The sequence below is a fragment of the Delphinus delphis genome, chromosome 6, assembly GCF_949987515.2.
Source record: "Delphinus delphis chromosome 6, mDelDel1.2, whole genome shotgun sequence".
Lineage (NCBI taxonomy): Eukaryota > Metazoa > Chordata > Mammalia > Artiodactyla > Delphinidae > Delphinus > Delphinus delphis.
This window is the reverse complement of record NC_082688.1, coordinates 83,748,445-83,766,514: the sequence shown is the minus strand read 5'-3', so window position 1 is coordinate 83,766,514 and position 18,070 is coordinate 83,748,445. Positions and strand designations below refer to the sequence as shown.

Genomic DNA, 18,070 nt, shown 5'->3' with positions numbered 1-18,070 from the left:
ATACTTGAACACTTGTATTTTTTGGTATGGTGTGTACATAAGTGCCATCTCTTTCATTGTTGGGGATCTGGTTGATATAAATTTTGGATTTGTTATTATTATAATTAATAGCTTTTTAAAAGTTTGTTTCTTTAGAAAGAATTTGACTTTTGAAAGCTACAACATTGACTCTAAATCAAGGATTTATATCACAATCCTTTGGTACTGGGTTTATTTCTTGATATACTGCTTTGTGAATAATGAGTTATTTTTTGTAAAATAAAAATTAATAAATTATGCTTAACTGCGTAACTGCTAGATTAAGAATTTCTATGTAGAAAAGCATAATAGACATTCAAGATTTTTTTTTTCGAAAACTATTGGCCTTGTAGCTAGTTATTTTCTGTAACTCAGACTTTTAAAATACTGTTTTTTGTCTTGTTATGAATTGATTCTTTTTTTGTACACAAAATATGTAGAGGAGTGATCATTTTTATTTTAAGAAATATTTTTATCATTTTATACTTTTTAATCCAAAACTTACTTGGGAGATAATAATGAATTTTGGTCAAACTTCTTTTTTATGATTTCAGGACAAAAATTGCCCAAGATATTGAGAGGCTAATACATCAGAGTGATATAATAGATCGAGTGGTATATGACTTAGATAACCCAAAGTAAGTATTCTTTTTGTTTGTTTGTTTTACTTTTATTGGTTTTATTCCTACTGTAAAATTTCAGTGTTCTTTTAAAAGACAAAAAAATATAGTTAACTTCCACCTAGTTAACCCTCACTACGTTTTGATCGTCTAGCAGAGATGTAATGGTAATGTAAATCATGTTTATTTACTTAAATTGAATATATCGCAAGCTTTTATTTGATCTTAGGTGGGCTTTTAATGGGTTTAATAAGGGAAAGGTCACAAACTGATGCTTTGTTTTTAAAAACTGAAACTACCTCCACTTAAGAGAGTGGAGATACCACATGAATGCTGCAATTTTGTCCTGTAATACTGAGCCTTCATTTCCTTAGGACAACAAATTGCCATCCCCTTTAGAAGGAACATATGCTTCCTACCTCTCCACAGTCCCCACTTCTCTCTTTTGTCTCTTACTGCTTACAGTCTGCTTCAGTCCTTTAAGTTACTTGCCTGACCTTTGAAGCCATTTGTTTGTGATTCTTGATGTTTTAACATCACTTCCAATTTAGGATTATCACTGGTACCATTGTATTTTATGGTTTAAATATAAGTAAATAAGTGAAAATGAAAAATGATGAAGGTGACTACTATTTATCAAATAAGAAACTTAATCAGCCTGCACATGGGTTTTCCCTCTCCCTCAACATTCTAATATTTTGGGGAAGTTTCATATTTCAGTAGTCTCATTTGGAAGAAATAAAACATTTTAAAAAGATTTTTGTTAGAGAGTTAGGGTAAAGTTATGTCAGAGCTAATGACTGAGTTTGAAATAATATTCTCAAAAATGAAAAACAAATCTACCTTATTCATAACTTCTTAGTTATTTCTAAAATTTTTGTGATTAACACTGACTATAAATGTGGGAACAAATCTCTACTCGTAATTATAATTTTTTTGTCTATAAATATTAGCCAAAGTTTGTATTTTGCTTGTGTTGGTTTTGTTCTTTGGTTTAAAAATAATGAGGAGGGTGAGGCAGCAATAATGGTGTATTTTTAATCTGTAGTGTAGTTTTATTTTTTGCTCAGTTGTTTAAATGCAACGTATTTTATTATTCTTACTTTAAAATTTCATTTAGTTTTACCACTCCAGAAGAAGGAGATATTTTGAAGTTTAACTCCAAATTTGAATCTGGGAATCTGCGCAAAGTAATTCAAATTAGAAAGTAAGTCATTAAAAATTTTCCCATTTTGTATGTGCACAGATTATTTTCCTAATTTTCATCAAATTTGTTTATTTTCTGTTTTCAGAAATGAATATGACCTTATTCTGAACTCAGATATAAATAGTAATCATTATCATCAGTGGTTTTACTTTGAAGTCAGTGGAATGCGACCAAGCATTGCTTATAGGTTCAACATCATTAACTGTGAAAAGTCCAACAGTCAATTTAATTATGGTAAGACAAAGTTTTCTTTCCCAATTTAGAGGGCATGCAGGCATTGTAACTGTAGGATAGAAGTTTTTAAAAAATTACTAATGTTTTTTTAAAGTTTCAGTGTTCTTTTGTTTTTTCTAGTTTTCAAAGTTCAGATATTTATGCAAGATTTGACATAAACTAAGCTTTGCTTTGTTGGTGAAAAGAGTTACCCTTATAAAAGCAAGCCCTTTAAAATGTAATAAGTGGGGCTCCCCTGGTGGCGCAGTGGTTGAGAGTCCGCCTGCTGATGCAGGGGACACGGGTTCGTGCCCCAGTCTGGGAAGATCCCACCTGCCACGGAGTGGCTGGGCCTGTGAGCCATGGCCGCTGAGCCTGCGCATCCAGAGCCTGTGCTCTGCAACAGGAGTGGCCACAGCAGTGAGAGGTCCGCGTACCGCAAAAAACAAAGCAAAACAAAACGAACAAACAAATGTAATAAGTGAGGTTGATTTCATCCAACTTGAATACAGCTATAAAGATTTATTATGTATGCTGCTTAAAATCAAGTTTTTAATAAAGTCTGTTCATCCAGAAGAGAATTACATAAAGCAGTCTCTTTTTAACTGTTTATTTTGAATAGATTCCTAAAAAGTTAAAGTATTACAGAAGTTGCAGAAAGATTCCATGTTCTCTTCACCAGATTTCCTCTCATGGTTACATCTTACATAGCTGTACTGGAATACCAAAGCCAGGGTTTCAAATACCAGTGCTATAGGTAGATGGCATTTTTGCTAACTGTATTTATTTATTCACTTTTATAAAATAGTACTTACTACTTTAAGCTTCATTAAAATATTTTAATTTTTACACTTAAAAGCACACATTTTGGAGCGCTGCTTCTCTATTAAAATAAAACTATACTTCTGTGTGATAATTTTTTCCTTTAGTGTCATTTTAAATTTAAAATGAATAAAATTCTGTAAAACTAAGTCAAAACAGTGAGACAGATGGCTGCTTTAGTTTTTAAGTTTCTCCAGCCCTTTGGGTATTTTTGTATGTGTATCATCCTTTCCAAACCCACTTTGTGGAGAATTTGGAAAACACAGTGTTGTTAAGAAAATTAAAACCATCAACAGTACATCATCCAGAGAAACTTATTTTATTTGTTTATTTTTTATAAATTTTATTTATTTATTTATGGCTGCATTGGGTCTTGTTGCAGTGAGCAGGGGCTACTCTTCGTTGTGGTGCACGGGCTGCTTATTGTGTGGGCTCTAGAGTGCAGGCTCAGTAGTTGTGACACACAGGCTTAGTTGCTCTGCGGCATGTGGGATCTTCCTGGATCAGGGCTGGAACCCATGTCCCCTGCGTTAGCAGGCGGATTCTTAACCACTGTGCCACCAGGGAAGCCCGAGAAACTTATTTTAATGTTTGTTGTTTCTTTCCAGCTTTTAAAATAATGCAGTATGTGATTTTTCCATACATATAGTTATGTATTTATTTAAAAAAATAATGCTCACAACCTATGCAGTTTCATAGTGTGTATTTTAACCAACCATTATATTTATATTGTCAGTATTTTTCTGGTTATTAAATATCCATCTGAAGCAGAGTTTAATGGACATCCTATGGAAGTTCTGTAACTCATTTATCCAAACATTCTTTTGTTGGACTTGTTTTATTTTCCTTACAGTTTTATTGAGATATAACCGACCCTACAGCACTGTATAACTTTAAAGTGTACAGCATTATGGTTTGACTTATATCATGAAATGATTACAATGTTTAGTGGACCTGTTACAATTTAAGTTGTTTCTAATTATTTTCTATTTTAAATACTACTGAGATAAACATTGTACTAAATATTTGTGTGTATAATAATTTAGTTACACATTCACAGAAGTGGAATTTCTTTGTTTGCCAGCTGTAAATGTGTTTTGTTTTTTGTTTTTTTTCTGAATAGGAACGGTGGATCTTATGGGATCCACTGTCCAAATTAGGGAATTTGGTAAAGGAAATACATAAAATACATAAAATACTTAAGAATGAAGGTATACTTAAGAAATATATGGAACTTACAAAAAGAAAACTAAAAAATTTAGGTGAGAACATAAAAAACTTGAGTAAACAAATACACCATGTTCGTAGAGAAGAATCTCTAAGAAGGAAAGAGAAGAAAAAAACCTGCTGTTTAGCATTTTGTTAGCCATCCTTAAACTTATTCACATTCACATAATTTTAAAATTAAATTTTACCCTTTTATAGATTTGGGATCACAATATGAAAACTCATTTGTAAACTATATTTTTAAACTACACAACATATTGTAAAAACATTTCCCTGTGCCTTTACATATTTTCAGCAACATCATTACTAATGTTTGTATAGTATTCTGTTGAGTAATGTACAATAATTATTTAAATGATAACAGATTGACGAGAATTTGTCTTTTTCAACATTTCAAAATTAGGAGCTGTGTTGCAATAGATATCCTTAATTATTTTTTTGTATGTATGTTTCTGATTATTGCTTTGCCATAAATTCCTCCAAGTAGAATTTCTCAAAGGAAATGAACTTATGTTGGTGAAGACTAGGGAAAATGGGTCCTTACAGTGTTGGTGGGAGTGTTGAATTAGTTCAGCTTCTTTGAAGTGCATTTGATAGTATGATTTTAGTGTTTATATTTAACTTCATCCATGCAGGATTTATTTTGGTATATTCTGTGAATTGGGATCTAAGGATTATCCTATCGTTTGTAGTTAAGCAGCTTTAGCTGAACTAATTCTTTCTCAAAAGAGTTTTAAACTGTTGTTGATGAATTCATTGAGTTGTCAGACGTTGACATTTGTAACTCATTTGCAACTGTATTCCTGACCCACTAGTAAAAACAGGATTGGGAACATCACTCAGAAGACATTGTACATTGTTGCCCTATTATAATTGTTATAGAAAACGGTCAGTTTAGAAAAAAACAGATTAGAAACTGGTTTAAGGTATCACACTATTGCTTATTCATAATTTCTGACTTTCTGAATTTGGGTGGAATTTTTCTGACCTGTTAGTCATACTGTGTATCCCTTTTGGTTTGAAACACCACAACTCTCACAAGCTGTGGCCTTCACAATATACCAGCATTCGTTTGGGGGCTGTGTGTTGCTCTAGCACCACTTGATTTTAATTATTCTGACCTTTCAGTCTTGTGTAACATCATTGTTGTTCTAGAACCATTTTGTTTTTAAAATTATTTTGACTTTATAATATAGTTTAACATCCTGTAGTCTTTTTCAGAAACAGTTTAACAACTTTTTATAACTTTATTTTTCCTGAATAGTTTATTCTGAATATCATTCTGAGTAATTTTATCAAGTGCCCCAAATTTCCATTGCATTAAACTTATAATGTGGGAGAAATTGGATTTCTTATATTGTATTCGATCTTGCCACTTACGAACATGGTGTATTTGTTTACTCGTTTTTTATGTTCTCACCTAAATTTTTTAGTTTTCTTTTTGTAAGTTCCATATATTTCTTAAGTATACCTTCATTCTTAAGTATTTTATGTATTTCCTTTTTCTGTTGTGAAAGAGTACTTCTCCCTATTTTCAAGCTTGTTATTATTTATAATTAAGAAAGCTAAGGATTTTTATATGTTTACTTGAAAATCAGACTCCTTAGTTTCTTATTAGTTCTCATAGTTTCTCAGTTGATATTTTGAATTTTCTTGGTAGGTCCCTAGAATTTCTCCTTATCCCTAGTTATATCATATATGTTTCATGCTTGGCTGGAACTTTGAGATTGTTTAAACTAAAAGGAGACTTTGGGCATCCTTGTTTGATTTTGAATTTAATGTGAGTGCTGTTGTGTGTGTGTGTGTGTGTGTGTGTGTGTGTGTATCTTTTTTTTTGTGGAGGTGCCCCGTGGCATGCGGGATCTTAGTTCCCCGACCAGGGATCGCACCCGCGCCTCCTGCATTGGGAGCGTGAAGTCTTAACCTGCTGGACCGCCAGGGAAATCCTGCTAGTATTTATGTTATGTATGTCAGCTTGTTTTGGGATACATATTCTTTCTTATACTAAAGAATTGCTATTTTTACTGAATTTTTAAAATTAGAAATATTTTATTTCACTTTTTGCATTTATCAGTGTGACCATATAATGCTGTGAGCTGTTAATGTGCTGTGTTATAATTATTTAGTAATGTTTCTAATAGTAAACTATCCTTGAGTTTCAGAAATTAGTCTGTTTTGCCCTGTGAGTTAATCTTTAATACAAATATTTTTGCATTTGTTAGTATTTTGTTTAAAGGTTTTTACATCATTGGTCATAAGTTAGACAAGACAATTTCCTGAGTGGAGGACTATCTTTTTATAGTTTTGGAAGCAGGCTAATGCTAACATTGAACACTTAAATGAACAGCTTTTATTTCCCTACCCAGTGTTCTGGAGCAGTTTAAATAGCATTTATATGTTTTCATGAAACTTGGAAATAATGCACCTGTAAAGTAGTCTGATTCTGTGCCCCTTTTTGGGGGGAGAGGGAGCATCTGGATAACTTCTTCAGTTTTATATGACTCCATATAGTCTAGTTTTCTATTTTTTACTGAGGCAGTCCTGATTATTTATTTTTTCTTACACAGGTGACATTTAGATTTTCAGAATTCACTAGCAGAGAGTTGTATGCGATATCTGTAGTATGTGTACTTGCATGTCCCCTTGTTTGCTTTCCTTTTTGTGTGTGTGTGCGTAAAACGTAATTTGTTTTATTTTACTATTTTGAAAACCTGGCTCTTAGTTTTATTCATTATTTCCTTTAAAAGTTTTTTTTTTTAATTTATTAATTTCTCCCTTGTCCTCCCTGCAGGTTGATATTTTTTCTCTTTCTAACTTCTAGTTTATTTGCTTAAATTTATTTAAGTTTATTTTTGTTTGATGATCAAGCATTTAGGGTATTTTTTTAATTGAGGTATAGTTGATTTACAATATTAATTTTAGGTGTACAGCATAGTGATTCAAAATTTTTATAAATTATAATCCCTTTATAGTTATTAAAAATATTGGCTCTATTCCCTGTGTTGTACAATATCCTTGATGCTTAATTGTTTTATACATAGTACTTTGTACCTCTTAATCCCCTGCCCCTATCTTGCCCCTCCCACCTCCCCTCTCCCCACTGGTAACCTAGTTTGTGTGTTCACAATATCTGTGATTCTGTTTCTTTTTATGTTCATTAGTTTGTTTTATTTTTTATATTCCACATATACATGATAAAATACAGTATTTGTCTTTCTCTGTCTGGCTTATTTCACTGAGCATAATACCCTCCTAGTCCACCCATATTGTTGTAAATGGCAAATTTTATTCTTTTTTATGGTTGAGTAGTATTCCGTGTGTGTGTGTGTGTGTGTGTGTGTGTATACACCACATCTTCTTTTTCCATTCATCTGTTCATGGACAGTTAGGTTGCTTCCATATCTTGGCTATTGTAATAATATGAACATTGGGGTGCATGCTTATTTTGGGGCTCCTTGTCTGTTCCATTGATCTGTGTATCCATGTTTGTGCCAGTACCATACTGTTTTGATTACTGAAGCTTTGTAGTGTAGTGTGAAGTCAGGGAGCATGGTACCTCCAGCTTGTTCTTCTCTTTCAAGATTGTTTTGGCTATTCAGGGTCTTTTATGTTTCCATACAAATTTTAAATTTATTTGTCCTGGTTCTGTGAACAATGCCATTGGTATTTTGATAGGAATTGCATTAAATCTGTAGATTGCCTTGGGTAGTATGGTTATTTTAACAATACTGATTCTTCCAATCCATGAACATGATGTGTCTCTCCATCTGTGTCTTCTTCAGTTTCATCAGTGTCCTTTTGTTTTTTGAGTACAGGTCTTTTACCTCCTTAGGTAGGTTTATTCCTAGGTATTTTATTCTTTTTTGATGCATTGGTACATGGAATTGTTTCCTTAATTTCTCTTTCTGATAGTTTGTTGTTAGTGTATAGAAATGCAACAGACTTCTATATATTAATTTTGAATCCTGCAACTTTACTGAATTCATTGAAGAGTTCTAGTGGTTTTTTGGTGGTGTCTTTAGGATTTTCTATATATAATGTCATGTCATTTGCAAACAATGACAGTTTTACTTTCTGTTTTCCAATTTGGATTCCTTTTATTACTCTTTGTTATCTGAAAGCTGTGGCTAGGACTTCTAATATTATATTGAATAAAAGTAAGGAGAATGGGCATCCTTGTCTTGTTTCTGATCTTAGAGGAAATGCTTTCAGCTTTTCATCATTGAGTATGATGTTAGCTGTGGGCTAATAATATATGGCCTTTATTATGTTGAGATATGTTCCCTCTGTACCCACTTCCTGTAGAGATTTTATCATAAGTGGATGTTGAAATTTGTCAAAAGCTTTTTCTGCATCTTTTGAGATGATCATATTGTTTTTATTCTTCAATTTGTCAATGTGGTGTATCACATTGATTGATTTGTGGATATTGAACCATCCTTGCATCCCTGCAATAAATCCCACCTGATAATGGTATACGGTCTCCTTTTAACATATTGTTGGATTCAGTTTGCTAATATTTTGTTGAGGATTATTGAGTCTATATTCATCAGTGATATTAGCTTGTAATTTTCTTTTTTTGTGATCTCTTTGTCTGATTTTGGTGTCAGGGTGATGCTAGCCTCATAGAATGATTTCAGAAGTATTCCTTCCTCAGCAACTTTTTAGAATAGTTTGAGAAGGATAGGTGTTAGCTCTTCTCTAAATGTTTGGTGGAATTCATCTGTGAAGCTGTCTGGTCCAGGACTTTTGTTTTTTGGGAGTTTTTAAATTACTGATTCACTTTCATTATGGGTAATTGCTCTGTTTATGTTTTCTATTCCTTCTTGGTTCAATCTTGGGAGATTGTACATTTCTAGGAATTTGTCCATTTCTTCTAGTTTGTACATTTTACTGGCATATCTCTTATGATTCTTTTTATTTCTGTGGTGTTGCTTATAAATTCTCCCTTTTATTTCTGATTTTTACTGATTTGAGCCCTCTTTTTTTTCGATGAGTCTGGCTAAAAGTTTATCAATTTTGTTTATTTTTTCAAAGAACCAGCTTTTAGTTTCACTGATATTTTCTGTTGTTCTTTTTAGTCTCTATTTTATTAATTCTTGATCTTTATGATTTCTTTCCTTCTACTAACTTTGGGTTTTGTTTGTTCTTTTTCCTTTAGGTGTAAGGTTAGGTTTCTGGTTTTTGGGTTTTTTTTGGTTTAAAATTAGGTTGTTTATTTGAGATTTTTCTTGTTTCCTTAGGTAAGCTGTATCACTTTAAAATTCCCTCTTAGAACTGCTTTTGTTGCATTGTATAGATTTTGGATTTATTGTGTTTTTGTTTTCATTTGTCTCCAGGTTTTTTTTTTTCTTCAGTGATCCATTGGTTGTTTAGGAGCATATTGTGTAACCTCCATGTGTTTGTGTTTTTTGGCAGGTTTTTTTTTTTTTTTTTTAGTCTCATGGCATTGTGGTCAAAAAGTTGCTTGATATTATTTCAATTTTCTTAAATTTACCGAGGCCTGTTTTGTGGCCTAGCATGTGATCTATCCTGTAGAACGTTCCATATGCACTTGAAAAGAGTGTGTTATCTGCTGCTTTTGGACAGAGTGTTCTATATATATCTATTAAGTCCATCTGCTCTAATGTGTCATTTAAGGGCAGTGTTACCTTATTGATTTTCTGTCTGGATGATCTGTCCATTGATGTAAGTGGGTGTTAATATCCACTACTAATATTGTGTTATAGTTGATTTCTCCCTTTATGTCTGTTAATATTTGCTCTTTGTGTTTAGGTGCTCCTATGTTGGGTGCATATATATTTGTAATTGTTATATTTTCTTCTTGGATTGATCCCCTGATCATTATATGATATCCTTCTTTGTCTCTTGTCACAGTCTTTGTTTTAAAATCTATTTTGTCTCATATAGGTATTGCTACCCTGGCTTTCTTTTGATTTCCATTTGCGTGGAATACCTTTTTCCATCCCCTCACTTTCAATCTGTTTGTGTCTTTGGATATGAAGTGAGTCTCTTGTAGACAGCATATATTATAGATCTTGTTTTTGCATCCATTCAGCTGCTCTCTGTCTTTTGATTAGAGCATTTATTCTATTTATATTTAAAGTAATCATTGATACTTATGTACTTACTGCCACTGTGTTAATTGTTTTGGAGTTGTTTTTGTAGGTCTTTTTTGTTTCTTTTTTTTTTTTTTGTTCTCTTCCCCTATGATTTGATGACTATCTCTAGTGTTATGTTTGGATTCCTTTTTCTTTTGTGTCTGTATCTATTATAGATTTTTGTTTTGTTGTTACCATGAGGTTTATATGTAGCAATCTATATTTATATACATGATTATTTTAGGTTGTTGATCTCTTAATTTCAAATGCATTGTAACAACCATGTATTTGTACTCTTCTCTCCTCACAGTTACCATTTTCGATATCATATATATTTTACATCTGTTTGTTTTGTGTATTCCTTAACTGCCTATTGTGGGTATAGCTTATTTTACTGCTTTTGTCTTTTAACCTTCCTACTAGCTCTGTACATGTTGTTTTACTACCTTTACTGTATGTTTGCCTTTACTGATGAGCTTTTTCCTTTCATAATTTTCTTGTTCCTAGTTGTAGCCTTTTCTTTTTCACTTAGAGAAGTCCTTTTAACGTTTCTTGTAAAGCTGGTTTGTTGGTGCTGAACTCTTTTAGCTTTTGCTTGTCTGCAAAACATTTGATCTCTCCATCAAATCAGAATGAGAGCCTTGCCAGGTAGAATATTCTTGATTGTAGTTTTTCCCTTTCATCATTTTAAATATATCATGCCACTCCCTTCTGGCCTGCAGAGTTTCTGCTGAAAAGTCAGCTGATAGTCTTATGGGAGTTCCCTTTTATGTAACTTAGTGCTTTTTCCTTGTTCCTTTTAATATTCTCTCCTTTTAAAATGTTTTTGCCATTTTAATAACATTGTGTCATGGTGTGGTCCTCTTTTGGTTGATCCTGTTTGGGACTCTCTGTGCTTTCTGTATTCTTTCGCAGGTTAGGGAAATTTTCAGCTGTTATTTCTTCAAATGTGTTATTTTCTCCTTTGTCTCTTCCTTTTTGGACCCCTATAATGTGAATCCTAGTGTGCTTGATGTTGCCCCAGAGGTCTCTGTCCTTATTTCTTTTTATTCTTTTTTCTGTTCAGCGTCAGTGATTTCCACTATTCTTGTCTTCCAGGTTGCTGATCGTTTTCCTGTGTATCATTTAGTCTCCTATTGATTCCTTATAGTGTAATTTTTGTTTCATTTATTGTGTTCTTCATCTCAGTTTGGTTGTTCTTTATATTTTCCAACTCTTTCTTAAAAACTTATAATTTCCTGCCCTGTGCATCTTTACTTCTCCTGAGTTCTTTCATCATCCGTATGGTCATTACCTTGAACTCTTTCTTGGGTAGATTGCCTATACTTACTTCATTTTGTTCTTCTTTTAGGGTTTTACCTTATTCCTTCGTTTGAAACGTGTTCCTCTGTCAACTTATTTTGCCTAAGTTGCTATTTTTGTTTTTATGTATCTGGTATGTTGGTTGTGTTTCCTGACCTTAGAAAAGTACCTTTTAGTAGGAGATGTTCTGTGCACCCCAGCTGTGTACTTCTCTCTGGTCACTAGAACTGTGTGCTCTAGTGGTGCCTCCTACATGGGCTTTTTGGGTCCTTCTATTGTGGTGGGCTGACCACTGTGGGTGGACTGGTAGGTGTGGCTGGCCCCTGGTCTGGTTGGTTGCCAAGCCCTGCCTTGTGTGGAGGCTGCCAGCCACTGGTTGGTAGGGCTGGGTTGTGAGGTGGATGGCTGTGGAACCCCAGGGGGCCTTAGGGCTAGTGCTGGCTCACTGGTGGGCAGAGTTGGGGTCCAGGAGATCCTGGGGCCAGTGCTCACTTACTGGTGGCTGAAGCCAGGTCTTGGAGCTGGTTTTGGCCTTACTGTCAAACAGAGCTGGGGTCTGGCTAGAGGGCCCAGGGATCCCAGAACTGGTGTCAGACCACTGGAGGGTGGGGCTGGTTCCTGATACAGCTGGCTGCAGGGTTTGAGGTGTCCTGAAACTTGTCTTGGCTTGCTGGGACTAGGGCCCAACTGTCCCAGGTCTGGTGCTGGCCTGCTAGTGGTTGGGTTGGGTCCTGCCCTGGCAGGTTTCAGGGCTGAGGTTGTCCTGGGGCTGGTGAATGCCCACTGGTGGGTGAGACTGGTCTTGAGGCTGGAGCAGGCTTGTTTTTGGGCAGGGGCTGGGCCCAGTGGGTCCTGGGGCTGGTGCCTGTCCAGTGGTATGTGAGGCTGGTCCTGAGGCCAGCGTCAGCTTCCTGCTGGTAGGTGGAGTTGGGTCTTGGAATCTCTGCGTGTAGGGCCCTGGGGGTCCCAGATCTAGTGCCTGCACACTGGTGTGTGGGGCCAGGTCCTGGGCCCTCTGGTGGGCACAGCCGTGTTCAGGGGTTCTTAAGGCAGCCTGCCTATTGGTGGGTGGGGGTATGTCTTGGCCCAGTTAGTTGCTTGGCCTCAGGTGTCACAGAACTGGTGACTACAGGCTGTTGAGTCCTGGGGTCCTGGGGCTAATAAACTAGAGGGAGGATTCCACACTGGTGATACTTGCCAGCACCAGTGTCTGATAGAACGAGCACCCAAAGATGGCATCCCCCAGTGTCTGTGTCCTTAGGGTGAGCTCCAGTTGCCTCCTCCCTCTCTGGGAGACTTCTCAAGATCAGCAGTTAGGTCTGACCCAGGCTCCTTTCAAATGACTTCTTTTTCCCTGGGCCCTGGTACGTGTGAGATTTTGTGTGTGTCCTTTAGGGTCTGTTTCCCACAGCCCTCCAGCCCCCCTGAATTTAAGCCCTGCTAGCCTTCAAAGCCAAACATTCTCAAGGCTTGTTTCCTGGCACAGGACTCCTGGGCTAGGGAGCCTCATGTGGGGCTTCGACCCCTTGCTCCCTGGGGAGAACCTCTGCAATTGTATTCTCCTGTTTGTGGATTGCCCGCTGAGGGGCATGCGTCTTGACTATACCATGACTCTCCCCCTCCTACCCGTCTCGTTGTGGTTCTTCTTTATATCTTTAGTTGTAGAAGATCTTTTCTGGTAGGTTCTAGGCTTTTTCATAGGTGGTTCTGCAGATAGTTGTGATTTTGGTGTGCCCCTGAGAGGAGGTGAGCTCAGGGTCCTTCTACTCTGCCATGTTGGGAAGTCTCCTGCAAGGGTTTAGGTTTTGGATTTGTTCTCGATTACAACTTAATTTTGTATCCCCTCCCCTCCAGATTTTGATACTAAGGCCTCCTTGTAATTTTCTAGATGGCTTCTAATTGTGTTTGGTTTTGGTATCCCTTTTGGCCCAAGAATTATTTAGAAAAGGGTTTGTTATATTTTTAGTTGGTTAAATTATTTTGGCTGTAATTTTTCTCATTGCATTCAAATTTTAATCAGTTTTGTTGATAGATGTGAAATTTATGATTTGAAATAATTTTATGGCTTAATATCTGATCAGTTTTAGTGTTCACAGGTTCTTGGAAAATATGTATTCTTTGTTGGCAACATAATTTAACATACATTGTTAAGTTTATTGTTATAAATTTGTTTATTCAGTTTTCTGTATCCTTTTTATTTTTTACCTTGTCTACTTGCCCAAGGCTTAAGAAAACCCAACAGTCTTTCACTTCTATTATGTTTCTGTCAATACCTCATTTAAAATGAGGTATTTAAAATATATACATATTTTTTTCAATTTTAATGCCGTATCATTTGGCACATAGACATTTATAACTTTTCCTGTTCCTTTTGTGTATACCCATTAACAGTATAAAATAGTCACATTCATTCCATTCAGTATCTTTTGCCCAGAATTGTATTTTTTTTTTTTGCGGTACGCGGGCCTCTCACTGTTGTGGCCTCTCCCGCTGCGGAGCACAGGCTCCAGACGCGCAGGCTCAGCGGCCATGGCTCACGGGCCCAGCCGCTCCGCGGCATGTGGGATCTTCCCGGACCAGGGCACGAACCCGTGTCTCCTGCACCGGCAGGCGGACTCTCAACCACTGCACCACCAGGGAAGCCCCAGAATTGTATTTTTATATTATATTGATTTGAATGTGTTTGATACATCTTTGCTGATTGTTTTTGTAAATAGAGGTTGCATTTTGTTCGACCCTTGCCTTTTAAAATGTGATTTTAACCTATTTAAAATTCTTTTTATAATTGATACTTTTTTAATGTTTTCTATTTTTGCTGTTCTTTATTTTCTTTATGTGTTAGTCTTGAAGGGCCTACAAGGTGTAGTACAACACTTCTTTTAGCTATGGGGAACCAAAATATGTATATATAAAAATAGATTGTGAGGCATATTCTGTACTGGATTTCTTTCAGTCCTGCTCCATCTGTCTTAAGTTTAGTAGAGATTCCTCCCAGATTCTGACAAGAAATTGTCTGTTGTGAGTCTTTTATTTTCCTATACTTGTAAGTATTTAACTAGGAGGTTGGTAGAAGCTGTAGAAAGAGTTGTTAGGTAGATGTAATTTTCAAATGAACTCTACTATTAGATTTGTTAGGGTAATGCAACATACAGCAAATCTTGGTTTGTCTGAACATCAATAGAGTTAGAAGAAGGGAGAGACCAATATTTTAGTAAATTAGAATTCAACATTTTAAGAAATGATAACCAACTATGTAGTTAATGTTAATTGTCATGAGATTCATATTGAATTCACTTCAGGGATGTAATGATGACTGAAGATATTTGCAGTGGAAGCATCTTCAGCTGGAAGAATTTATTTAATTGCCATGCATGATTGAAGTCAGGAAATAATATTAATTAGGAAATTGTAAAAAAAAATGTTTCCCCATTGGGACATGCTGCTTGGGGAAGTATTTAAATGTTGGTTCTTCTAGCAGATGTGCCCAATAGAGGTCTTGTTCTTTGTCAGTGTCCCTCAAAAAAGAGCAGAATTATAGTTTCTTTTGTTTTACAAGTTGCCCTTTTCTTGGAGAATCTTTAGGTGATTCTATTAAATATTAGTTTTCTTAGTTTTCTCACAATGAATGATCTTACTTGTAAATTTGTATATGAGAATTTATATCACTATATACTACTGATATATCTGTTGTAATCCGTCACTCCCTCCCCCTTCTTGGCCCCCCCCTTACCTGAAAGGGGTTTGCTCAAATTACCACTAGATGGCAGTCTTGCGTTTTAGTAACTTAGAGCTTTAGTCACAAGCTCCCTCTTTCTCCCCCTGCCCTTCCTCCCCCATATCTTCCAGATATATGAAGATTTTTAACCACTCTCTTATATAAATTGAACATATGTGGAACCAGGCAACAAAATAGCATTTTGGAGTCAATTCTGTAGCATTCCCACCTTGCTCACATTAGTTAATTCCATACTTGGAAGTTGAGCTATTTCTTGACTAAAGAAATCTTCCCTGACTCCCCAGACTTGTCTTAGTCCCCTTGATAAATGTTGCTTGTAATTTTTTCCTTTTAGGGCGCTCTTCACAGTTTTATGTTGTTTTTGTATGGGACTGATTAATACCTTTCCTCTCTATGTGGCCCTCCCCGCAAATTGTATATTCCACAAGATCAGGGACAGTATCTGTTGCTGACCACTGTTATTTACAGTAAGGCATTTAGTAGATGTTCAGTAAATAGTTATTAAATAAATGAGGCAATGGACGAATGAACTATGAAGATCCTATTAGGAACATAAAATGCCACGCACAAAATATATGTCAAGAAGACGGTAGTTCAGTTTATGATCATCGTTTTCTAAATATTTTTTTTGAAATAATTTCAAACTTACAGAAAAGTTATACCCTTTATCTACATGTTGGGCTTCGAAAGTGATGCCCCATCACCCTAGAACACTTTCAGTGTATTTTGTGCAAACATGGCATTTTTCTATGTAACTATGGGATAGCTATCAACATCAGGAAATTATCATTGATATATGAATCCCATCTAATCCTTAGAGCCCCCCCCATTTAAGTTTCACCTATTTTCTCATTAATGACCTTAATAGCACAAGGATTCAGCTCAAACCTCATGTTGTAAATTAGTTGTCAAGTTTCTTTAGACTATTTTAGTCAGGAACAGTTTTGCAGTCTTTAATGTTCATGACCTTGACACTTTTGAAAATTATAGCACTTATTTTGTAGAATGGTTCTCAGTTTGGAGTTGTCTCATGTTCCTCATGATTTGATTTAAGTTAGGCATCTTCGGGAGGAACATCACAGAAGTGACATTGTGTTTTGGTGACCCAGGATTTTGTTTTATTACTGATAGTAATAATTTATTCACTTGATTAAGTTGGTGTCTGCCAGACATTTCCATTGTAAAGTTACCTTTTTTCTCTGTAGTTAGTAAGTATTTTACATGTTAGTATCAGTGTAGAATTGTTTACTGTTTTACTCAGTGGGTTGTAATTTGTTGCTATCATTTATTTTGATGTTTAAGTTGCCCGGGATTTGGCCATTGGGATCTCTGCATGCTGCATTTTGTGTTCTTTTGACGTGTCCCCATCATCCTTTATAGGTGTCCTTGCTTTTTGGCACAGGATGCTCAGGGCTCATCTTGCCTTTCAACAGTCATTTCTTCAAAGAGCCCTGGTTTGGAGAATGGTATTTTAAAAATAAGATCTGTATGCATAGTGTGTACATTGTTATTGGACCTGTCCATGGATAGAACTAGGGAATATGTATTTGTATATACAAGCGTTTATGTAGAAATTTTCATTGGTAGTAAGTTATACGTATGTGTATGTTTATTTTTGTGTGTGCATGTTATACACAAACACACACACAAGCACACACACAGTATCTCCATGAAGTTACACTGATACCTTCACTTGCACAGGATTTATTCTAGTTTTCTTTCCATATTTACAACTTCCTTCTCCAACATGGAGAATTTTGGCTTCTACTATTCTTAATATATTTATTTATTTGATCAGTTCCAGTGTACATAACAGTCTGTCCTTTGCACTTTCGGGCAGATGCCCTCCTCACACCTTTCAAGATCTGACACCCAAGTCAACCTGTCTCCCTTGCCTCTGCATGGGTATCCTCCCTTTTTGTTTTGTTTTTCATTTTGATTTTAATTTTTAGTTTTATTACATGGTGATCAGAGAGTTTTGTTTGTAATATTTCTCTTTTATGGAACTGACATTTCCTTTTGACCTAATATATAGTCAATTTTTGTGAATATTCCACATGCTCTTAGAAGAAGGTATATTCTCTACTATCAGGATACAGTGTTCAATATATCTGTATAAGATTTGCCTTATTATGTTATTTAGATCTATATAAATATTCTTAATTTTTGTTTAATCAGTTTGACTTGTACTGAGAGTGGAGTGTTAGCATCTGCTATCAGTAGTATGTTTCTAATACTTCTCCTGTATTTCCTCTAGTTTCTGCCTTATATTAAGAGGTTGGTCTTATCTGGTGCATAGATATTGCATCTTGCTATATTTTCACTGTGAATTGTGACTTCATAAAATTCCTTCTTCATGTCACTTAGTATTTTTTAGCCTGCAATCTACTTTGAGCTCATGATTTCAATCCCTCCTTTATTGTTTCCACTTCTGTGGTATATCTTTGCCCATTTTTCTACATAAAGGCAACTTGAAGTCTGTTATATTCTGTCTTCCAGTAATGCTGAAGGCCTGGGCGTGTGTAGTTTTTATTTGTGCTACTTGTTGAATTTATTTATTTGTTCTTGGTGAGGATGTGTGGAGTGATTCTGATTAAAGTGGCTACCATTACCCTCCAGGCCAAGAATCTCATCTTCCTGTTTTTAGTATGACTCTGCTATGATACCAGCCATATTAGAAGCATGTGTTTTTTTCTCTGTACAGTTACTGATAACATATGCAGCTTGTGATAGGTACCTTCAGGTTATTCAAGCTCCCCCTCATCTGTTAAATGATGGTGTTAGCTTCAACTTGAAAATTTTGAGTCTGTGATTCACAATACAT

General features: G+C 35.5%; 1 protein-coding gene across 3 annotated transcripts in view; it reads left to right on the top strand.

The window, feature by feature from the left end:
* The window catches only part of AGTPBP1 (ATP/GTP binding carboxypeptidase 1), a 169,423-nt gene that overhangs the window by 103,413 nt on the left and 47,940 nt on the right, over nt 1-18,070 (top strand). For all 3 annotated transcript variants that reach the window (XM_060014981.1, XM_060014980.1, XM_060014982.1), the window contains exons 15-17: nt 573-656; nt 1,759-1,845; nt 1,931-2,079. In XM_060014981.1, the coding sequence (XP_059870964.1) occupies nt 573-656; nt 1,759-1,845; nt 1,931-2,079 (320 nt within the window). The remainder of the gene's footprint in view (nt 1-572; nt 657-1,758; nt 1,846-1,930; nt 2,080-18,070) is intronic.